Below are 25,625 nucleotides of genomic sequence, written 5' to 3'. Positions count from 1 at the left end.
ATCTCAATTATATTTATAAAACTGTCAGTGAAATCATTGTTATTGCAAAGGCTTGTATCCCCTATGTCATTTAGATCTGTTTTACAAAAGATGATTTCATGCTTCATATGATATGGTACTTAAAAATACAAACTTTGACCCTGACATATCTGGACTTGAATCCTGGCTCTACCACTTTTCAGTTGACAAAATTACTTAACCTCTCATGGCTTTGTCTTTCTCATTAAATGAATATGAATAACAATAAGTACCTTTTAGGATTTTGAGGATTAAATGAAATAGGACATTTAATTCACTTTTCCAGTGCTTGACATATGGAAAACACTAAAAAGTATTAGCTGCCGTGGTTGTTATTGTTATTATTATTGTCATCATCATTGTCATCACTATTATCATTTCCGTAATTGGAGCTAAAAGAGGAACTTTTCATCATCTTCTTTCAGTCTAGATTTTAACTAGCTACTGGATATTCTGACTTCTCTTTAATAAAGAGCACTTTGAATTTTCACATCATTGTTTTACTTAAAATAAGTTAAGGACAATTTTATCATTTGAAACTAAATGATCATTGTTAATGAATATATTATAATAAAATGTTGGAATTAATGATAGTAGATATTCAGATCAAGTGTATTCTCGGTAAAGATAAGAGAAAGGAAGGAAGAACTTCATATAAAATTGAACAACATTCATAGTAACCAAACTGCAACAATATACCTCTGAACCACAAAGTTATTTTCAGCTGAAGACCTCCAGGTTTTCTCTGCTAAAACAGTGTATGAAAGTGATTTCTCTCTTTTATATTACTGAAGTCCATCTGGCGTAGTGGAAAAGGACAGGGTGATTAGCAGTTCTGGATTCTAGATCCAGCTCTGTCATAGGCTTTGTAACCTTAGGCTTGTATCTTTTACCTTTGCTAGACACCTGTTTCGCTATGTGTAAATTCTGAGCGTTGGGTTAGATTAGTGATTCTCAAAGCATGGTCCTTGGACCAGCAGCACCAGCTTCACCTGGGAACTTGTTAGAAATGTACACTCCTGGGCCCCCACCTCAGATTTATTGTTTCAAAGACTCTGAGGGTGGGGCCAAGCAATCTTGTGTTTTAACAAGTCCTTTGGATGATTCTGATGCATACTAAAGTTTCAGAATTATTGCTCTAGATTAAGCTTTAGTCTAAAATTTAAATTGCTGAACCCAATCCCAAAGTTTCTGATTCGTTAGGTATGGGGTGGAGTCCAAGAATTTGCTTTTTTAAAAAGTTCCCAGATGTTGCAATGCTGCTGCTCAGGTGCTACACTTTGAGAACTACTAGGTTAGATTATCTCTAAGCTCTATTCCAACTCTGTGTTTCTATCATTACTCTTGCTTTCACAATGTCTTCTGTCCTTATTTACTTTGTCTTTCAACTTATTGAAACAGCCTGTCGGCTAATGGTTAGCATGTAAAGTTTCTAACATATCTTACCTTGTAGAGTGTGATGGACAGAAAGAAACTTCCCTAAATTCTTACAATTTATGTTACCATAAGACACCTACAGCTCTTTGGCATTAAAAATGACTCTAAACAGTTTGGTTAGTTATCTCATGCACACAGACAGTTACAGAAAAGATAACTTCAGACACTATGATTCAAGAATGAAGGTCTGGTTCCTAATTGCGATTGACCTCCTCATGTTCCCATAATCTGAAGAGCTTGAGTGGCCAATGTAAAAACAAAATTATGTTTTCATTCTAAGATGCTGTTTAATGAATAACACTAAAGACCTCAGATTACGTTTTCAAATGATCCTTGTAATCCCACCTCTTCTTTTTCATGGTCTTCTAGATAGTTGGGATGGGATAATGCTCTGTGAGGCATGTTGTCTGCTAAGAACATGGCAAGCCTCTGCTGGCCAATTAGTTGGCTTATGTTTTCTTTCTTGAAGTAGAGTTATGGGTAAGATTAATTATTTCTTGTTTTATCAGTAATTTGATAATTTTCTAGTCCTTAATATGTAAACTATATAAGAAAAGAGCAAGGATCTAACATTTACTATGACATTACACTACTATTATGTCAAGCATTGTGCCACAAGCTTTACTTTTATTGTCTGTTATTAAATAACCATGTAAGGTAGTATAATTAGTTTCAGTTTTAACATGAGGAAATAGGCTCAGAAAGGTTAAGTAACTGTGCAAGATCACACAGCCAAGAAAATAACAGTATATAGATCTGAGCTCAGATTTGTTTGCCAACAAAGTCTTTGTAGGCACCTGGTAAGTTTTCAATAAATGCATGTTGAATGAATGAATTAAAGGAATGGTTATAATCAGACTATCTTATTAATGTTAACTTTTAAACAATCATAGAATTATAAAGTTGGAAAGACTCTAAAGATTATCATCTAATCAAGTTTTTAGTTATGTATCTACTTTAAAACACCTCTAACATGTGGAGGTATACAGCTTTTTCTTGACTATCTCTAGGGAAAGGGTATACCCAGTACCTCTTTAATCAGAGTGATTGTGGAATAAGTTATTAGAAAATTCTTCTTTGCCTTAAACTTCCCTAAAATCTCTTCCTTTTGAGCTTAGTTCTGTCCTCTGTAACCACTCAGTCTTAATTAATCTTTCTTCCATATATCACTTTCAAATATTTGAAGATAACCTTATATCTTTTCTCTCCCAAGCTATTCTGGTTTCTTCTCAAGACCACTCACAGATAATAGCAACATAATAAATGTTTGTTAAATGAAAAAAGAGAAGAATAAATAAATGTGACACCCAGATTTCCTTCCTCACTTTGTGGTCCCTTTCTTAAGAGTGTGAGCCATCTGTGCTATGTTCTAGGTGTTAGGGCCATATTTCTAGAGGGAAATGAAATGATTTTCTTTGATGTACTCCTGTAGTGAACAATTGTCACCCACAAAAAAATACTGTGTTTTATTTTCTGGCATAGAACAGTACCATGTCTCTGACATTTCAGGTTTGCATCAGGTCACAACAGCTGGAGTTGAGCAGCAAACCCAGTGCTTTTCTTCAGGGTTAAAGGCAAGACCTGGACACTAGGGGATCAGCTCCAATTTAAGCAGGCTAAGTTTGTACTCTGATGTTCGAAACTTGGGCTTACCTCAGCTAAAATGGAAGAAATAGCTGCTCAAAGCTAGTTTCTTTCACGCCCCACTGGCAAGGTAGTAATTGCACAAAGACCTTTTTATTATAAGTTGATTTTCCTGAGAAATGAATTCAGAAAAATACTGTAAAGTGTTTATTTTTTGCTTGCCCTTTATTAACCCACATCTTAGGGCTTTCCCTAGAGAAAATCTGTTGGTAAATGAAACCTCTTAGACCCACACAGAAGCATTTTTTGCACTGTATCCCTGGCTATGGAGGGAACACGGACAGGACAAGGCAAGTTGGTGCTATTTAAACAGGGTCATTAGCCAGTACATGGAATTTTGCCTAAAGAGAATATTTAGGAATTTGAACAGGGGAAGGGTTTGGGTTTGGTAGAATTACTGATAAAGGTTTGTTTCTTAAATAGGATATAGTACAACTCTTTTATGCTGGTAAAAAGGCTGAAGACCCTGTTTGAACTTAAAGATCATTTCTTTTGGTATATCTTATTTTGATCTTTAAGTAAGAAAAGTCCTATATTCAACCCATAAAACTGTGCCCTGAAAGCCAGGACAAAACCTTCCTGTCATGTTATCCTGGAATCAGGAAAGCATGCATAAAGAAGGGAGCTAGGAAATTAAAATGTAATTTTCCTAAGCATGATTCTGTCATAGCTCTTATTTTCTCTATATGGAATACAAATACTGATATAGAGTAAAGATTTTTCTATTTTGCATTTCTGTGCTCTTTGATACATTTATTGAGGTCAAATGAAATTTGATATAGTAGGATTTATTATGAAATGCTCTCTGAATACAACTCCGTAATTACTGAGCTACATGGTAGTGCATAAAGCTGTAAAACTGCTTAGCCAGACAAGCAATTTATATGTTACATCAAGGTGTGTATGGCAGAGAATATTAGTTTAATTGGGAGCCAAGATGTAGTAGCCTTAAATCTGAAGAGCTATATGTTTAACATAATGCAGTGAGGCTTTGAAATAAGATACCTAAACTGGGGAGATACAGCTTTTAGAATATGTAACAATTAGACATTATTTTCTGTCTAAGGATATTAAATACTATTTTCAAAATAAAGCACAGAATGCAAAGCAGGTGAAAGGGCAAAACCTCTCAACATTGTACAGTGTAAGAAAAGAAGCAAACTCATTTCTTCTAGTTCTTTGTTTGAAAGAAAGAAAAGGGAAAAAGTCAAGAGAAAAGAAACCAATTAACTATAGTTTGGTGGAAGTAGGGATGAAGCAAATTCATAATGAAGTTATGTCCTTGGTATACTAATGGCAGCTAATAAAATTGAATTGGTGGATTTTGTCTGAATTTTCTCAGATTGCAGATTTGGAATGAGGTTAGAGGTGAGTGGCTGTGTGGGTACCAGCACACCACCAGGAGTGAAAAACAAATACTTCTTGGCATACATTTGCTCTCTGTCTGATCATAGGCTCTCTTCTGTTTAGCAGGTTCAGGGTCACATGCCTCCGCTCATGATCCCAATTTTTCCACATGACCAGCGGACCCTGGCAGCAGCTGCTGCTGCCCAACAGGGATTCCTCTTCCCCCCTGGAATAACATACAAACCAGGTAAGTAGAGAGGGATTTGATATTCTTTTAGAAATGCTCATATCCACATGTTTTGCTTAGTATTCACAACAAACACAGGAACATACAAGGGAACTATGAATAAAAAGATCATAAAAGCTTATTTTAAAGTATTAATAAAATTGGAATTGTGAAGAACAGGCATTGTAATAAACTAATTGATTGCTAAAACTTTTGCATTCTCTTCTTCCACTTGAGTTTGTTCTGAATTCACAGATGAAATACTGCTTTCCCTGGGGACTACAACATTTTTGTCAGCTCTCTCTCATACCTTTACTGTGAATAATTGTTTTTGGTTAAAGATCCTTTCTTCTTCCTGAGAGTTTTTATACTCTGAGAAAGTGATCACGTATAGTATAAAATGTTGTTATTGTGTGTTGTCAGATTTCTCTTGGAAAAAAGTTAAAACCGGGCTGATTTAATTAGCTTACTGCTAATAGGTAACATTCTTTTTAATTTTAGTCCAAATAATGAAGCATTCAGTAATATTTTTTCATTCATCTTTGAACCTCAAAAAACAGGTCATGTAACCTTGCAGTAAAATATGTTTTGAGATGATTTTGCAAATGTTATGATTTTTCTTTATTCCTCTGAGTTTACTGGACTCCTGGGGAATTCAATTAGGGGTACAATGGTTTGAAGCTTCTTTCAGAGCCTCCTTGTAAACAGGGCTTTAAATGTTTAAAGATATGTTGCCAAAGGAATCCAATGTAAGAAGATAGTCAAGTAAATAAAAGTCAACCTTAATTTCATTTCTGCATTCTTTGTAAGTGACCTCAGCTCAGAAGTAGTGACCTTGTTCTACTCATTAATAATTTCTGTGTCAAGTTCTTTTTAACATATTAACCTGATTATATTAACCATCAAATCTGAGTACAACAAATCTGAGTGCAGCAGTTTCTTTGTGTACGTGGTTTATAAAGTGAACAAAGGCATTTTAATATGCTTAAAGCAATAATAAAATATAAATCACTTTACTAAAATTCGGAGTAAAGAAGATTACTAAATAGCATAAAAACAAACCTAGTAAGTTTTAACATCTATTTTAATTGCTTGTTGCCATTGATTACTCTTTTGCATTTGGTAGAGAACTCCCTTTCTTATAAGAAAAGATAGGATGTCTGTAGCAAAATTCAAATTATTTAAGAAATAGAGATGTTAAGGGATTGGCTAACTTAAAGACTGACTGACAATTCTTTAGATATAAATTAGTCAAACTAGTATTACCAAAAAGTTTTTGGATACCTGATTGAAAGATAATTGTGCCATTCAAATTGTTAAAAATTTATTTTTCTAGAGCAGAATTTTTATGGCAAATTATCCTTCCTATGAAATTGGCATCTATCTTAAGAGCAATAGTATATTTTGTCAGAGAATGTTTTTGTTAGTGCTGTGGTTCAGTCCTTTTCTGGTCTTTATAAGTCTGTAAGTTGTTATGAACTGTTTCTTCATCTTGACTTCCTTTGGAACATTGATATAAACTAAATTTACTGTTCTCTTCTGAATTCGAGTTGCCACTCCTGTACCAGTCCTAGAAACATTTTAAATGAACTATATATGGAAACTGTCTATTTGATTATAGTTAAAATTTTCCACATTTCAAAATCAGATATGAGCCTTATTTTCTGTTAGACATAGATATCTTGAAACTATGTTACTTACCTAATTTTCTTAAAATAATGTAGTTTTTCATGGGGGAAAATATTGTTATATAGACAATGAATTTAGACCATTTTTCAAAAGACTCAAAGAGCATCCATGAGATTGTGACATGTGCCTAAGAAGAATATAGAGACTGAGACAATATTGTGCAGGAGTTAGTTACTTCCATTAAACAAAGTGCAGCTTAGAGTAGTGTCCTGGAATAGCAAAGCTGTATTTGATTATGTTGGCCAAACCTTCTTGAGTAAGGAAGGACAATAGGTTTGGAGATGTAGGAAGATGTACAAGCAAGGCTGGTACAAAGGTGTTTATTTTCTAGTGACTCCTAAGTATGTCAGAGAATTTAATTAATCAGAATTCTAAATCCTTTAATATTTTGGCTAATCTAGGCTTTATTATATAAAAATTATGTTTCAAATGGATTAAAATTATATGTTCTTATGCTATTAATAGAGAAATTACATGCCCAGGGGCCTTAACCTACCTAGCGTTTTTGTCATTCTCATGAATTAGGGAAGGAGACTGTTACTGGAGTGGAGTCTGGACAAGCAAAACTTCTTTGCCCCAAACTGAACTATGGTAACTTCATTTGAAATATACGTGAGACAATGACTAAATTTTTAGAAGAGGGTAACTTTGTCACATGTAAAAACCTTGAAATGGTGATATAATTTATATTCTGGTCATTTAAGCAAGAGAATGAACAAGAGCTACCTTGATCTTAATAAATTAAAAAATAAATTTATCTCTTCTTTCTCTTTCTACTTTTCCATAACCTAAAATAATTCCATAGTGTTTGTGCCTCCAGCTGATTGAATAATTGTCTTGATTTCCAGAGAGTAAGGACCACCTTGGGGTGATATCCACTGTTAAAGTTGGCTTTTTTCTGAACCCATATTAGGACAGGGTAAACAAATACATTTATAGGCCTTCACTCCACACCAGGTGATTTGACCCATAGCTTTGGGCATTTCAGGGTCCCAGCATGTAGTAAACACCAAGAAAGCTCTACCATCTTGGTGGGTTACTGAAGAGGCATATTGCCCACAGGGATTGTACAGCTCCAGGGCAGCATCCTTCAGAATGATCTTTCTAGAAATAGCTTTATTGAGTCTTAAGCCCAATTTTTTTTTTATTCTTTTACCAGTTCTATAATTGGAGACATCTTTCTAGAAAGGAACTCATTATCAGAGCCTAAAACAGAAACCATGGACTTTTGATTACTTCGCTGTTTCACATCATGATACTGGAGCAATTGCGAATAAGATAAATACATTTGAGTACCGATGTTTGAGAAAATTAAAAGATAAAGGCTCTTTCACAGTTGCCAAAGTGTGTATCAGATCAAGATCAGCTTGCCTGAAAAATAAAACCAATGAATATCCTCCTTTATGCTCTGGGGATGATGCAGCTGACCCATTACTTTGTGTAGTTGGGATTTTTAAAACGCTTGCTGCTGTGCAGCACCGTTGAAGGTTTCCTGGGAGATCCTCAGAGGAGGATGTCTGCCTGCTCCTGGATCCTCCATTGACTTACTAGTTATAATACAATAATAGTTAAAGCTTACTGAATGATTACTGTGCCAAATACTGTGCTAAATATTTCACATGGATTATTTTGTTTAATTCCTACTTGAACATGTCATTTAACCTCGTTGAACCTCACTTTTTTGTTATCTAAAAAATGTGTCATGGTTTATCCACTACTCGATGTGGGTATGAAAATTAAGTTTGGTAAAGCATATGAAAGTTTTTTGAGAATTATAAAGCATTAGGATTAGGCGTAAAGAATGACCATGAAACTGAGTAAATTTAACTACCCCATTAAACTATATTCTTATCCTTTAGAAATGTGATCCAAAAGTTGAGCATTAGACTGAATATCCCTCTGCTCAATGACCAAAAGCAATTTTACAAGTATATCTAATGCTTCTTTTTTTATTGCAGTAAAATATATATAACATAATATTTATTATTTTAACCATTTGTAATTATACAATTCAGTGGCATCAATATATTGTTAGTGTCATACAAACAACACCGTTATATATACCAAAAGTTTTTTCATCATCCTAAACAAAAACTCTGTAACCATTAAATGATTACTCTTTCTATCGTGTAGCCGCTGGTAACCTCTATTCTACTATCTTTCTCTATGAATTTGCCTATTCTAGGTACTCCATATAAATGGAATGATATAGTATCTATCTTTCTGTGTCTGGCTTACTTCAGTTAGTAAGATGTTTTCAAGGTCCATAGATATTGTAGCATATATCAAAATTTAATTATTTTTTGTGGCTGAATAATCTGTTTGTGTGTGTGTGTGTGCGCGCGCGCGTGTGTGTGTGTGTGTGTATGCACCATATTTTATTTGTTCATCTGTTGGTGGAAACTTATGTTGTTTCTACTTTTGGGCTATTGTGAATAATACTTTTATGAACATTGAAGTACAAATATCTGTTTGAGTCCCTGCTTTCAATTCTTTTGGATATATACCTAGGAGTTGAATTGATGGGTCATATGGTAGTTGTATATTTAACCTTTTGAAAAACTACCAAACTGTTTTTCACAGAAGCTATGCCATTTTATATCCCCACCAGCAATATAAGAGGTTTCCATTATCTCCATGTCCTCCCAAGCACTTGTTATTTTCCATTAAAAAATTATTATATTCACCGTAGTAGGTGTGATGTGGTATCTCATTGTGGTTTTGATTTGCATTTCCCTAATGATTTATGATGTTGAGCATCTTTTCATGTGCTTATTGGTCATTGTATATCTTCTTTGGAGAAATATCTATTTAAGTATTTGCTGATTTTTTAATTGGGTTGTTTGGTTTTCTTGGTTGTTGAATTTCAGTTTTTTTATATATTATAGACATTAATGCCTTTTCAGATATATGATTTGCAAATATTTTCTCCCATTCTGTAAGTTGTGTTTTAGCTTTCTTGATAGTATCTTTTAACTCACAAAAGTTGTTAATTTTGATAAAGTCAGTTTATCAATTTTTTTCTTTTTTTGCCTGTGCTTTTGTTGTCATATCAAAGAAATAGTTGCCAAATCCAATGTTGTAATGATTTGCCCTTATATTTTCTTCTGAGAGTTTTATAGTTTTAGCTTCTAAGTTTTATGTCTTTGATATATTTGAGTTAACTTTTGTATATGTTATAAGCTAAAGCCTTATACAAAATTTTAAAAAAATGAATATCCATATCTTTTGCATGTGGATATCCAGTTTTCCCAGCACCATTTCTCGATAAGACTGTCCTTTTCCCATTGAATGGTTTTTGCATCCTTGTTGAAAATCAATTGACCATATATATAAAGGTTTATTTGGGGGGCTGTCTATTCTATTTTGTTAATCTGTATATCTGTCCTTATGCCAGTACCACACAGTTTTAATTGCTATAGTTTTGTAGTAAATTTTTAAGTGGAGAAGTGTGAGTCTTCCAACTTTATTCTTCTTTTTCAAGATTGTTTTAGCTATTCGGGCCCTTTGTAATTTCATATCAATTTGAGAATTGGCTTTTCCATTTTTGTAAAATAGGTTGTTGTAATTTTGATAGAGATTGCAATTAATCTGTAGATTGCTTTGGGTAGTATTGACAACTTAACATGTTAAGTCTTTCTATCCATGAGCATTTCCATTTATTCATGTCATCTTTAATTTTTTTCAGCAATGTTTTGTAGTTTTTAGTGTATATGTCTTTTACCTCCTTGGTGAGATTTATTCCTAAGTGTTTAATTCTTTTATATACTTCATAAATAAAATTATTTTTAAAATTTTCTTTTGGATTTTTTATTGCTGATGTTTATAAATACAACTGATCTGTGTGTGTGTGTGTGTGTGTGTGCGTGCGTGTGTGTGATTAATCTTATTACCCTACAACTCTGCTGAATTTGTTTATTAGCTCTGGCAATTTTCTCATGGATTATTTGAGATTTTCTACATATAGGATTGTGTCATCTGCAAATAGAGATAATTTTACCTCTCCTTTACCAACTTGGATACCTTTTATTTCTTTTCCTTGCCTAATAGCACTGGCTAGAACTTCCAGTACAATGTTGAATAGCAGCAGTGAAAGTGGGCATCATTGTCTTTTTCCTGATCTTAGGGGGAAAGCTTCCAGTCTTTCACTATTGAGCATTATGTTAGCTATGGGTTTTTCATAAATACCTTTCATTATGATGAGGAATTTTTTCTCTATTCCTAGTTTTCTGAGAGGTTTTTTTTTTTATCATGGTAGGATATTGGATTTTTGTCAAATGCCTTTTCAAATGCCTGTGTCAATTGAGATGATTTGTATTTTTTTCCCCTTTGTTCTAATAACATAGTGCATTACATTGATTTGATTATGTTGAGCCACCCTTGCATTCCTGGGATAAATCCAACTTTACCATGGTGAATTATTCTTTTAATATGCCATTGGTTTGGATTTGCTAATATTGTGTTGAAGATTTTTGCATTTATATTCATGAAGGATGTTGGTCTGTAATTTTCTTTTCCTGTAGTATTTTTATCTGGTTTGGTATCAAGGTAATGGTGCCCTCTTAGAATGAGTTATAATAGAAGTCTTTCCTCTTCTTCAATTTTTCATAGGAATTTGAAAAGGTTTGGTGTTAATTCTTCTTAAAATGTTTGGCTGAATTCGTTGGTGAAACCATTACTCCAGGGATTTTCTTTGTTGGGAGGTTTTTGATTATTGATTCAATATCTTTACTTGTTATAGGTCTGTTGAGATTTTTTTTTTATTTCTTCTTCAGTCAGTTAGATAATTTGTATTTTTTGAGGAATTTGTCCATTTCTTCTAGGTCGTCTAATTGGTTGTTGTATAGTTATTACGACTGTACAATTATACAATGCTTCTTTTTAATTAGTTATAGTTAGCATTTATTGAGCACCATTTATTTGCCAAGATACTTCCCCCACATGTGTGTATGTAATCTCATCTAAGTTTCATAGCAACTCTTATGTAAAAGTGATAATAAGTGGTATTACCTCTTAGTTCATTGAAAGGAAATAAAAATCTAATACTCAAAAAAGTGAATTAACTTTTCCAAGAATTTCACATCTAGAAAATAGTGGAGATAGAATTCAGACTGATGTTCTCTTATTTGGTATTTCATACTCTTGGGGACATGGTCTAAGTGTGTGTGATCTTAAGAAAATCTGGCTTTTTTATTGTGAATAAAACGTAATTTATATGTATGGGATTATCTAAATGACATCGTGTGAAGCCATCCATTTTCATCTCTTCTAAAATATTTCAAAGCCTAGGTATGTAACCAGTATTGGAATACTTGATTAACTAAATGTATCTGTTTGGATTCTGAAGTTCTTCAAATTAGTGCCCTCATTTTTATTTTATTTTGAGACAGAGTCTCACTCTGTTGCCCGGGGTAGAGTGCCATGGCGTCAGCCTAGCTGTCAGCAACCTCAAACTCCTGGGCTCAAGCGATCCTTTTGCCTCAGCCTCCTGAGTAGATGGGACTACAGGCATGTGCCACCATGCTCAACTAATTTTTTCTATATATTTTTAGTTGTCATGCTAATTTCTTTCCATTTTTAGTAGAGATGGGGTCTCGAACTCCTGACCTCGAGCAATCCTCCTGCCTCGGCCTCCCAGAGTGCTAGGATTATAGGCGTGAGCCACTGCGCCCGGCCTAGTACCCCCATTTTTAAATGAGAGTATTGAGGTCTAGGAAGAAAATGTGTTCATCTGTGTAAATTAGTTTTATAAAGGTCCAGAATTATTTTAACTGTGTTCTCCTTCATATATGGAGGCTATATCAGTGATGAGCCATCATGAAAGGATGAACTTTGATGGTTTTTTGAGTTTATTTCTTGTAATGGAGATGGATTTATGTTGGCTCATTCACACTCACTTATTCAACTGCCATTGTGACAAATTCCATACATTTTCAAATAATTGGTCAAGGGTCTGGATGTCGCTGTGAAATAAGTAAAGAAATTAAGATTGATCCTTGATTCTTAGATTCCTTAATGGCATGCAAAACAAAATAGATAATCTCAGAAAAAGTCCTGGGAAAAATCTTTTCATCATTGATCTATTATTTGATTAATAGAGAATGAGAAATTAGCAGTAGAAATAAGAACATGATGATCTCTGCAATATATATTGTGATTCTTGCTAACTTTTTGTCCTCAGAACAAATTGAAGCTTTTGTTTTAGGGTTATAAATGTATTTCCTATTACCTGCTAATGTTTTCTGCAGTCTGATGCCACATGAAGATAAATTCAGATTTATGACATTCCCTGACAATATAGGAACCTTGTAAATATTTTGTTATGCTGTGTACATACATGTAAGCAATACCCATGAAAAGTGGTATGTCCAAGTTTGCATCAGTGGTTGTGATTCAAATAATTCCATATTGTAGCAAGAATGGCTATTGCTTATGAAGGTGGGATCTATAGGTTATTTGGCAAATTATCATCATACTATGATACCATCACATAGTAATTCGTGAGTTAGGGATGTGTAATGTATTTTTCTTCTGTTTTGAAGGGTGGAAAATGAGGTAGGAGATTGAATTCCCACTTTGGGGAAATTACTGAAGAATCCTTGAGTCCTCTACCTTAGTTCTATGTTTTTGTTTTTTTTTTTTTCTTTTTCTCTACTCCTCCCTCACAACCTCTCCAAATGATTTCTCTGATGTGTTAATATCTGAAGTTAATATCTTAAGATGCTACAACTTATCTTAGTTCCTGTCTTTCTGAAGAATGAAAGTAAATGGATAGACTTTTGCCCATGGGATTTTTGACTCTTAAAAAAAATGGAATTTATATCTGAATTACACAAATTAAAAGTATTCTTGTAAGAGGTAGCCTGATTCTAATGGGCAGGAGGTTCTTAGTACAAGCTCCTCTTCTGTGATTAAATCCTACTAAGTTTTGGCTTCATTTCAGTTTCTCTGAAAGTTTAAGAATTTACTTTCTCTCATTTAGGGACTCTTGCTGTGAAGCTGCTTTGATTCTGAAGGAATGTTGCCTATTCTGACAAGTGAAACTAATGTCAGGCAAATTTTCCATAAGTTTTAAATCCTGTTTTGTATTTGTTCTCTAATCTTCAGATAAAAACAGTCATTTGGAATATTTGGAAGGCTGGAAAAATAGATTTACAGAATGGGAATTATTTCCCAAGTTTGTTTTTGGAGGTTATCTTCTTACACTAGAGGTAGCAAGGGCCAAATTACAGTAGTGCCTAAAGCCAACCTGTTCCAACAGGCTTCATCTTCCATTGTACAAATTTAAAAAGAATGGGTCCTCACGCAAGCATTTCAAATCCAGAGACAAATTTGAAAAAATTGCTACAACATGTTGACTGATTCCTTGCCAAGTCAGGCACTGAGAAATTTTTCTTGATTGACTCTGATACAGAGAAAATTAGAAGGGGGTAGAGAGAAGCATGTAACTTTGTTATTAAAAAACTAAATGTCACAATACCCTTAAATGCCTGTCCCTCTTGGACTTTTCTGTACTACTTTGACCCCCCTCTACTTTTCCCTCATTTTCTCCTACTCCTGCCTTTTCCTTTTTCTCTATCTTCTAATCATTATTGTGATATCCTCTGTTGCTTTAATGTATTCATTTTTAGTTTTGATACAATAATATGTTCTGGAGAAATAGTCTTCTAAAGATTATATTCAGATATACAGATTCAAACCAGCAGAAAGGTTAAAAACGTTTTTAAAATATGCTTGTCAGCAGTGGAAAGAAAGCTGTTTGTAGCCAGCAGGTGAGCTGGAGAGTACTACAGGGTGTGGTAGAGATTGTAATAAATTAAGTGGCAAGCCAAAAACTGTAAAAAAAAAAAAAAAAAATCAGCTATTTCATAGCATAGAAGCATGACAGCTATGAAAAAAGGAGTGCCCCAGGGAATTCTTTTAGAGTTTGATTTTTTAAAATATGTTTGACATGAAAAATGTTTTAGTACAAATAAAGCAACTGGTATTAAACTTACGGGGAGGGGGGTTGTGGTTTAGAGTTAATATGAATAATGCATGATATTTAAAGAAATAATAGCTCTAAAATGTTCTGGGAGGCAGTCCATGTTGATGGTTGGAATGATGATTTTTTTCCCCTATTTTTGAAGCACCATTAATTCAGCATCATTTTGTGATTTTTTTTTTAACTTGATAAGATATCGACCAAAGAAATACTATTTGACTTAGATTAGGATATTCTTTCTTCAGATAATTTAGTTTAAATATCAAGAAGATCAGTAGAATTATTTAAGCATAAAGTGACAGTCATTTACTATAAAAAATAATTTGGCCTAGTTATCTTTTCTAAAAAGCTCATATGGTACTGCAAACCAAAATCAACCTCATGGAAGGGGAAAAACAAGATCAGATATTTTGAACATTACTCCATAGGAGACCATCACAATATAGTGTTAGTGAATGCATTGTAGCAGCGCTCCATATGCAATCAGAAGCCAATTGTTACTGGACTGTGTACAAGCACACACTGTGCTCAATGGTCTGATGAGGTATTATGGATATGATGCAAAGAGACTGTGTAGATTAGAAGCTAACAATTTGTTAAAAGTGAAAGCAACTTAACATTTACATTGGGCCAGCTGAGTAGCACTTCATGTGGCAAGCAGGATGAGTTCCAAGGAACCAGGGGCACCAGGAAGGCTCCAGGTACTAGTGTCCATGCAAAGAAAAAAAAAAAAAAAGCTTCATTGCTTTCCAGTTGACTACCTTTATTATTGTGATTTTTTTCTACACTCTCTATTCATTATTACATTCGGCTTTCAGCGGGGAAAAGTTCATGTAAAACAGCATGATTATTATAAATGTCAAAAATGTGTGGAGGAACAGCCTATTAAAATATAGCCTAAAGATAGTACATAACACTGACTTTAAATAAGTAGCTGAAGCCAAAGTGATACTCCATTAAATCACTGATATTATGTAATTTATCCACAAATATTAATTTTTATTTCAGTTACCACTATCCTGAGATGTTCCTTATCATTTTCTCTTGGTTGTTTAGGTTGCTGCACACAACCCGTGTTCTTAGGTCACAGAAGGTACTTCAGTCTTCCTATTTAGGAGTGGTCTGGAGTCAGAAACACATTAAGATGTAACATTGATTTCTGCTGATCCATGCTCAATCTCTATCAGGCTTTTAGTACAGATATGTCACGTAAAATGTGTGGTTATTTAATCAAATCATCATCAAAGAATGTTTGATAAGTGCTCAGTGTGCATGATTCTGTACTAGGTTCTACCAGCAGTACAGTACCAGAGATTAATCCAGAAGAATATGGTTTCCATACTCACTGAGATACCAGGCATCTCACAGAATGTTGGCAGATGAGATTAGCTGCTCTCTCAGCCCTATCATGCTGCAGAGGTTGTATTTTTAAAATTTTTTCTGTATTATTTTATAAAACAAAGTTTAGAGTTATGGGCAGTCAATAAATAGCTCACAGTCTTTTTTGGAGTCTAATGCTCTGCCTTGCCTACCAAGCCAAAACTATTTTTTGTTCTAATATAAAAGGCTCAATGCCTTCCCAGTGTACTGAATGTCAGCCTGGCTTTAAGATATTTTTTTACTCTTAAAAAATGATGTATTACAAGATTTGTAATGGAGTGAACATGCTTGAATTGCACATTTAATTTTTTTAACATCACATTCATGTTTTGCCAGTTTGCCTACCAGCTATCTGTTAACAAAAAGTTCCAAGGCAGCACTGCAAGTCTGTGCCCAACTAAGTCTTTTGTTTCTGCAGATGTTTGGGCTTAGAGCAATGTTGTAAAGCTTAGGCAATCCAAGGACCATGTTTGTACTTGTCTGCTGTGATTCCCTGAGCATTGTCTAAACCTGTATGCATTGTTCTTTCCGACAGGTGATAACTACCCCGTACAGTTCATTCCATCAACAATGGCAGCTGCTGCTGCTTCTGGACTCAGCCCTTTACAGCTCCAGGTAAGTGCCAGAAGAAAAAAATGTGGGATATGAGCCAGTACTTTAGTGGAAAACTGCTAACCAGCTGTATGCTAAATAATGGCCTGAATGTTAAATAATATTTTAAGCGTAGCCCAGAAGGATTAACACCTTATGTGCTTACTATACAGCAAATAGAAGAAAAACTGCCAGTTTCAATATTTTTAAAGGAAAAAAATCACATTATGACTTAGTACTATGTATTCTCTATCAGATGAGTTAATAGCTTTACAATTTTTATGCCTAGTTGTTTCTGGATATGTTAACTTTTTCCTTATCAGTTTTTCATCCATGTCTCCATTTATGTACAGATTAGCTTTTATATATAAGCATCAAAACAAAAAATGACGTTGGTATTTTCCTTCTTACATCTCATAGAATATGGGTTGTTATTCTCAAATTACTTAATAATTGCTTGGCAAAATATAAACATATTGTTTCTGAATATGTGGATCCTCATCCTTTCCAGGGTCAAAAGTCTGGCCATGGTGTCTGACCAGGTTCTGGATTACTGTTCTTTACTTATGAGCTAAACTTCAGAAGAAAGTGTTTGGGAAACCAAATGAAAAATCATTTGCACCTTCTCTTTACAGTAAAATGAGGAGTGTAGAATAGTACTAGATGATCTCTATGCCCTTCTAGTACTGCCATTTGAAAGGGAAGTTGAATATTCTTACTTATTCTTTAAGTAAGAATATATATTTTAATTAATAAAAATAAAAAGGTAAGATCATTAACAACCAAACCCTTAGTATATGGTGGTAAACAATTTGAATTCAATACAGTGGGAAGTTTATTGAAGATAGTTTTTATTCTTAAAGTTTAGTGTGATTATTTTTGAGTTTTCTTAAATAATCTAGAGAAGGTATTTTTATTTCTGAATTGAAAATAAAAAGTGTACAACTATTGTACCATGAAAAACATCATTGTGAATATTTACAATTGGTTCTGCAAATAAAGAATTTTTGCAATATTTTGAGACATTTTTGTCATAATCCTCATCCAGGAAATCATAAAGGTGTTGCCCACTATGGGCTACCTAGCAGAGCTAGAAATTTTGCCTAAAGGAGCAGCAACCCTACCTTTCTTGCAAACTTTCACCTTCGTACTACTAACACTGGAATGTACTGTAGTTCATAAAAATCTATAAAGAACCTTCATTATTATAAACCTAATCTATTTCTTCTTTTCCTATAGCTCTGCTATAGAGTATCTTCTTGAGTCAGAGGCAGAAATAAGAAAACATTACCATTGTTTGATCCTATAACCAAGTTTCTGTAAAAGAGAGATACTGGGTCTTGAAATCGTCTACTTTCCATTCTTTGATGTGGTCAATACCCTGGATTTAGAAATATGTGTTCTGTTTCATGAGTTCTGACAGTATGTTTTGTCTTTTTTTTTTTTTTTTTTTCTGAATATGCTACTAAACAGAAGGGTCATGTCTCCCACCCACAAATTAGCCCAAGGCTAAAGGGCCTAAGTGACCGTTTTGGCAGGAATTTGGACACCTTTGAACATGGTGGTGGCCACTCTTACAACCACAAACAGATTGAGGTATGAATGCTTCCATTGGTGCTTCATTGGGTGGGGAACTCGATTGTTCAGTCATATTCTAGGCTTTTTTAAAAAGTAGCAAACATTCAGCCTAAACGCTAAACCTAATCTTTCCCTTTTTCTCATTCCTAAGGAAGCTCTTCTTTTCCTCCTTTTTGTGCAGGAAAAAACAAAACAAAACAAAACAAAAACAAACAAATCACAGAGCAATGCCCCTGAATTAATGTTGCTCATTATTATATATTTTCAGGCAAATTCTTTACGTTATGAATGTCTTCAAAACGATCTTTCTTTCCCTCAGTCTCTTACCTTTTCTTATGTATAGTGTTTTAAAATACTTAAACATTTAAAAAAAATTATTTGCCATAGAAAACCTTGTAAATTTGATAAAATATAATTTTGCTTATATAGATAAAACAGCTGAGGTTCAGAGAGGTTAAGTTATTTAACCAAAGCTATAAAATATTCACTGAGGTGGGGTTATTACCAAGGATTTCTAACTCTACCTAATTAAGGTTTCCTAACACAGTTTACTTAGGCTATGGTAGGGTAGATACCTGGGCCTGGCTGTTTGCTTTTTACCCCATAAACTTTGGGAGTATCCTTTTCATATTTGACTCTCCAGTTAAGCTCTTTGTTGTCTTTGTAGGATAGTCTTACTACCTGAGAAAAGGTGGCTTATTTGGTTCATTTGAAAACCAAGCTATTTTCTTCTACAGGCACCATTCCTCCTCTCTCCAATTTCATACTTAATTCTCTTCCTGTATCATTGGGGTCCCTTGCTGGTACTACCATATTGGAGGATTGCCAGCTATCTGTTGAATCACCCCATCCCCCCAAAAAAGGATACAGGTTACCTCAGACTGAAACACACTTTAATTTTCTAAGTTAGATCTAATACCAAATTTTATTTTATTTTATTTTATTTTTTTTTTGAGACAGAGTCTCACTTTGTTGCCCGGGCTAGAGTGAGTGCCGTGGCGTCAGCCTAGCTCACAGCAACCTCAAACTCCTGGGCTTAAGCGATCCTACTGCCTCAGCCTCCCGAGTAGCTGGGACTACAGGCATGCGCCACCATGCCCGGCTAATTTTTTCTATATATATTTTAGTTGGCCAGATAATTTCTTTCTATTTTTAGTAGAGACGGGGTCTCGTTCTTGCTCAGGCTGGTCTCGAACTCCTGACCTTGAGCGATCCGCCCGCCTCGGCCTTCCAGAGTGCTAGGATTACAGGCATGAGCCACCACGCCCGGCCTAATACCAAATTTTATATTCTGACCTAGGATGGGAAATTCAACTCCAAAAAGAGAAAATAATTACATCTAGCAAAGTTGTATATTCAACTCCCATTGGCTCTGCCAGTTTATATAACATTATGTAATCAATAAAGGATCCCTTTGATATTATCTTTTCTGCTGCTTTTGAATCTGCCTTTTTGGAAAATGATAGGGAATGATCAATCCTAAGAAGAAGGAAAAGGACAAGATCAAAGGCCACCTTGGAAGTAGCCTAAGGAAGAGTTCCAGAGCTTGTTGCCTGCCTCCTTCTTTCCTTTCACTTTGATATAAGAGGTAGACGGGGTTTCCACTCAAACATGATTAGACACATACTGTGTATATGCTGTCTTCTATATAGCTAGGAGATATTTCTAAGGCTTTCTTTTGGCTGCAGAGAATATGCCATATTTCTGGGCATTCTGAAAGTCTACCATGGCTAAGAGAGCTAAAAAGAGAGATAACTGGACATTAGGGACAAGCTTTTCTGTATAATGAGAGTTAGCAAGCTTACCCACTCAGGAAAGTCAGCTGGAGAAACTTTTAAATGCATAGAAGAATGTCAAAGCAGGTGGCCTTGGCTCAAACTCAAGACTTCCTCTCCTCTGACTTTTATTTTCTGTTGAAGTGTTGTGTTCTACCCTATCAAGCTTCCCTTAGCCAAGTTTCTACGCAATCTCTTATTTGCCTAATTTTTCACTTAGGTTGGCTTCTTTCCTAACCCCCACCCCTTTACCCCTACACCATCACTAACCCCTGATGTCAATTTGGCTTCTGTCAGGTTTCTGGAAACCATGATGTCATACGTGTGAGTGCCAGAGCTGCGTAGTGCTGTAGCAATGCTGATCTAGAAGCACAGCATATGCCACTTGTCTGTCACTTTAATTAGGCTTAATAGGGAACCCATTAATGCAAGAGCCTTCATAGCTTTGCAGTTTAAGTTTGACTGGCTTGATAGTTTCCTTGGTTTTTGTTTATTCTTGCTCTGCTCTCTTGCTTCCATTTTTTTGCACCTTTTTCCTGCATGTTGGGAAACCTTTGATCTGTTTGTTTGTATGGATACTAGTTAGTAAAGATTGACCTCTTCTGAAAGACAGGTTTCCCAAACTTTCCTAGCATAAATGTGGCATGTTTATCAGGACATCCATGAACAACACAGTAGACACTTGCATTTAAGCTGCTAGATAGTAACATTTTAAATCTTTAGCAAAGGTTGAGGGAAATTTTAACATTATCTTGCTTTATTGCTATTAAAATCTTTCTTTTCTTCCTTCCCTTGACAAGCTAAAATGTCACAGCTTTGTCAATAATCATGATCATGATAAACTGTTGCTACTGAGGAAGCATTACAATTATGTTAACTGCTTTTATTTATAAACATTCTTAGGAGGAAAAGCCCACAACAGACATTCCTTTACTGTCCGCCCCCCCCACCCCCCCCCCTCCAGCCCCAACCCTCCCAATACATTGCCCAGAACTGGTCCTCTCTACTTAATGTTACAATTAATTTGCCCGTCTAAGGTTGTCATTTATAAATTTAATGAGCCTGGGTAAACCTTAACAGCATTTATAGTTATACTCTGAAATTTTGTTATCAAGTAGAGAAGAAGTATTAAAAATGGAAAACTCCTCCTTACATTAACATATCCCTGTTATTTCTTTCTTTAAAATAAGGGAGACATAAGAAAGACAAATTTTTTTTAGACTGCTGTGCTGATCTAAGGCATGGTTTTCTCTGCCTCAGGGGCATAATATTAGGAGAGAGAAGGCCAAAGAATGCTATTTTTAGTTGAACAGTTCAGCAGATGGAGGCATGAATACTCATATATCTGAAGGTTGAGGGGCTTGAACCATTAATTTTGATAATGTATTTAACCCTGGGAACAATCAGAAACTGTAACTCTAAGGTTACAATGCTTTTGACCTTTAGAGAACAGAGGGCACTTGCTATAGTAAACAATATATTATATTGCTACTTATTCCAATTCTCTGGCCCATATAAATTTCAGGACCAGTTGCCATTTGCCTTCTTCAGCTATGTTAGCATTGATCCTTAAGTCAGTCAAAAAGAATGTTAAGGAAAGGGGACCAGTATAATGAAGCAGTCATGTAAATAAGGCCTTTAAATAGCTATGATGTTACATTGTTTCTGAAGAAATATTGTCTCTGGAACTAAGCTCTGAATGACTTTCTTTTAATAGTGGTTTCAGTGTATTGATTCATTTTACGTTGTTACTTTCAATATGATGGATCCTTAAAGTGATTTTGTTTGGTTTTGTTTTAATTGGGAGTAGTGTTGCCTCATAGTTGTAGCTTATATTAAACACAATCTGGTACCATATGCAAAGTGATACACCTGTCTCATGCCTTCTTATTAAATGATGCATGTTTCTCTTTAGCAAATACAGCAGTTAAATATCACACAGCTTAAGAATTTCTAATTAAAATATCTCCATGTGTCAGCATATTGGTAATGTATTATTTTAATCCATTTATTTTGTTTATGAAACAGTGACATATGTTTAGATTGTGAAATATATGAGCCTTAAAAATCACTTTATTGAAGAAAATTAATTCCTACAATACTGTCTTGGTAATGTGTTCACTCACCCAGTCAGTCACTGGCGGCACTGCCAGTCTTAATGTTGGGTAGACACACTTACTAGTTTCATCCACATGACAGTCTTGGAAAGAAGCATAACAGTTCTTTTTCTTAGCTTCAAATAATAGGGTTATTCTTTCATTACTTTTTTTTCTTATTAATTCAAGCCTGTCCCCCCAAAACACTTTTTTTCTTTTGCCTTTTTAAAAAATACCATGAAGGATGGGACTGAGTTTATGTATAAGAGATTCTGAAAGACCAATCAAAATTAAAACAAGCTAGTTACCTTTCAAAGTTAGACATAGTAATTTGTTTGTCAGCAGGGAGATGTTTGGGTCAGCCCTGAAATAAAGTGACTGTCAGCAGTTATTCCTACAAGACAAGTAATTTCACTCACTGTATTACTGACAGATTGCTCACTTCTCTGAATCACCAGAGAAAACAAACTTAATATTGTTACAGGCAGAGTTTCTGTCTTCATTAGCTTCAGAGAATGATTTTTATCTAGCATTCAAAGCTCACCAGGCTTTAGTTGGAACATATTTTAACAGACTGGTTCTTATAATGATATTTTGGGTAGTAGTGTAAATGAAAGAATTGTATATGAAAATTCAAAAATATCAGTATAAATGCATTTTCACTTTTATTTGATGAGCATTATGTGTATTTTAGGGGAGATTTGAGGAAAGGAATGTAATTAGAGCCTTAAAGCACTAGGAAAACCTATCTACCATAAATTATTCTTAAATGAAACTATTAAAGTCTTGCCAAGTTTGCAAAGATGGAGGAGAACAATTGAAGTTTTTGCAAAAGTGAGTACAAACACATATTTTATTTAAATGATATTGTCAATTTTCATGCTACAAATGCAAAGTGAAGAAGTGTCCATCAACATTGGGAATGCTCTATTTCTATTTCAGTTCCAGCCTGAATCTTTATGATATTGTACTTAGAGTCTCTGTGTTGTCCTGTTGTACCCTGTTTTCTTATTTGCAATTTTAAACATGACTCAGAGCTGTGTGGGAATGGGAGGGTAAGTTAGCTTTGCTGGGCAGACTTGGGAGGTTGTGATTTCTAGTAGAGAAGAGGGTTGAATAAAGACTTGATTAGGGTGACCTATTACTGGCTATCCAATGGAGAAAGAGGAATGCACTGATTCAAAGCTTGTTTGGAGGATGCCAACCACGGGGCTGTGCTTTGAGGAGAATGCTTGCTTTTCTCTTAATCAGCCTTCACTCACCCCCTTTGACTGTTTTCTCAAGCTTGGGAGGATCATTACAGCTAGCCTTAGATGAGCTGTGGGCAAATGAAATGAGCTCCATTTATGGAATAGAACCTTGGATTAGAATTTTCATTATTACTTATTTGCTATGTTCTTCTGTTCTCTATGTACCTCCTTTCTTTCAGTTTTTTCATTGTATAAAGGGCATAATATGTATTTTTGGGATTGTTGTGAATAGTAAATGCGATAAAAAAGCATACATTCAATTTCTGAAAATGTCAGCTGAACCATCATTAGACTAGATAAAAACTTTCCAATATCCCAATAAGGAAGAGTCAATTCTACTCTAGATTTGCTGCCTTAAATGCTTCTGATGGTGGGTATAGTATATTAAAGTGAAAGTAACTAAATTCAGGGATTTTGTCTCTTTTGTTTACAGTGCAATACCCAGCATTGCCTGGCACAGTGTTTGGTAAAATAAATGAATTAAAGAATTTTATCTTTGGTGGCTACCTGGGACTCAAGCTTCTTTGAAACTTTTTCTTTGGGCAAGTGATATGTCTATAGGAGGCATTCTTTTGTGTAAATAAATTTTCATTTGTAGGTAGGTTTCTTAAGAAAAATTGCAGGTACCAAGTGAATCCTAAAAGACACTAAAGAAATATAGGCAGATTAGAGAGGGTGAGAAATATGAAGATGATTGCTAATGCTTGGAAATCTAACTTACCATGTACTCAATGAAGCAGAAGAGGTTTATTCCCACTCACAAATTAAAATCTTTTGGTAAACTGGATTTTCTTTTGAAAATTGGATTTTCATTTAGTGTTTAAGTAACCTGAAAGTTGAGAGAGTTGGCTCTTCTCACATAAGCTCTGTTAATCACTATTTGAGTTATTTGATTGGTGGGATATTCAACTATGCCCCAAGAGATGCTTCAGTAGGGGTCCAGGACCCTGGGATTATCAAACCAGTGCAGTCCTCTCTCTCTTATAATGTAAGATTTCTACCAATAGTCATTTAGCTCTAGCCCTGGTAATTAATCCACTCAACAGGCATCTCTCAGTGTGTGAATATCTGTACTTGTATTTAAATAGACTTGTTGTAAGATGTAACGTTTTCTAAAATAATGACAGATATTTCTATTCCTGTTTTATAAAACGGGAGTTTTAAAGTATTTTTTGGTTGATGTTATGTATCATATGTCTGCATGTGTACATATTATAATGAGTTGCCTTGGAATTCAGAGAGATGATATGATTAAGGATATATTAGAAAGTTTGAAAGCAAAACATTTTAGTATTTTAGAAAATGCCTTTCTCCAGTTTTCAACCATGGAATAAGTCAGGATATTCAACATTTAGGAAATATATATCAGAAAAAGATATGATAAAACATTTTGACCTGTCAGGTAACAGCAGATAGAGCAGGACAAAAACATTTTTAAATGATACTTTAGTTAAAAGAGATTAAAGGAGCTACAGTTGGATGGTTTCCCCTCAGTTCTGACCACTAGGGCTAGCACACAGTTATTACTGTTCTGTCAGTTCCCCATTTCTGTTTTATTAGTAGAAGAGTTCATATGCTGCAGGTCTGTATGTTTGTACAAATCCCTCTAAACTGTAAATTCAGGGAAAATTTGTAATTATTCGAACTCTCTGTACTGATTTGAAACCATCTTGCTTTATTTTGGCTATTCTAGACTATAAGGATTAGAATAATAAGAGGATGCTCTTACATATTTTCCCAGCTTAAATGGCACAAATAAAGGATTTTTCTCAATTAAATGTAAATAAGCAATAAACATTTCCTATGTACTCTATACTTCATACTATGTGGGTAAAAAAATGATTATATGTTCCTTTCTTTTATTCTTTCCTTATAATTGGTGACAGTGGTGGAATCATCCTGAGTCAAATTGAGAGAAACTAATTTAACATTATTTTTTTCAGTTTTGTAAACATGAATTCTTTTATATTGATAATCATTTAATGCATATTTAGCTAAGTATTTGAATGTCAACTAAATGGACTAAAGAATGGAAGCAAAGTAGAGCAAAATAGATTTCCCAAGGCTCTACCTTCATGGTGAAGCAAAGATTTAAACTAAATTCTTAATTTCCAGTAAACTGCATTAAAAGTTCATTTCTCATTGTGTGTTTCTCTTATCACACCAACTACAATACCCATAACCAACAGGTTATAGGTTGGTGTTACAATATCTAAATTAACCTAGACCATGATCCTTGGTACCTTGTCAACAATTTTCCTAGAGCTGTTGACCTTGAACAGTATGAACTAAAGCAAAAGTAAATAAGTGATAAATATGTATGAAAAAATTATTGCTTAAAATATATCCATATGCTTGACTGTCTCAAACTCTACAAAGTGTAAGCATACAGTAATCATTGGAAGCCAGTTTGAAATAGAACTGCTTTTCACCTACAGATCCTATTTTTGGGATAAATATCAAGTTTTCATTCTAATCCAGCCATTCATTTAAGTTAAAGAAAGAATGAACAATTACATCTTTTTTAATTCTTCTTACCTGAAACCAAACTTGTTATCTTTGAATGTGATTGTTAAAATAACTTACTACTTATTGTATCATTAGAGTTTT

At 34.4% G+C, this 25,625-nt stretch overlaps 1 protein-coding gene across 4 annotated transcripts in view; it reads left to right on the top strand.

Annotated features, from left to right (window-relative positions):
- SOX6 (SRY-box transcription factor 6) overlaps positions 1-25,625 on the top strand; it is a 678,732-nt gene that overhangs the window by 535,874 nt on the left and 117,233 nt on the right. For 2 of the 4 annotated variants that reach the window (XM_069471179.1, XM_069471177.1), the window contains exons 7-9: positions 4,573-4,693; positions 16,261-16,340; positions 17,790-17,912. In XM_069471179.1, the coding sequence (XP_069327280.1) occupies positions 4,573-4,693; positions 16,261-16,340; positions 17,790-17,912 (324 nt within the window). The remainder of the gene's footprint in view (positions 1-4,572; positions 4,694-16,260; positions 16,341-17,789; positions 17,913-25,625) is intronic. The other 2 variants (XM_069471178.1, XM_069471181.1) reach the window with 1 other exon arrangement.

The sequence above is a fragment of the Eulemur rufifrons genome, chromosome 6 (assembly GCF_041146395.1).
Source record: "Eulemur rufifrons isolate Redbay chromosome 6, OSU_ERuf_1, whole genome shotgun sequence".
Taxonomy (NCBI): domain Eukaryota; kingdom Metazoa; phylum Chordata; class Mammalia; order Primates; family Lemuridae; genus Eulemur; species Eulemur rufifrons.
Note: the sequence above shows the minus strand (reverse complement) of the source record. Positions and strands in the feature narration are given on the sequence as shown.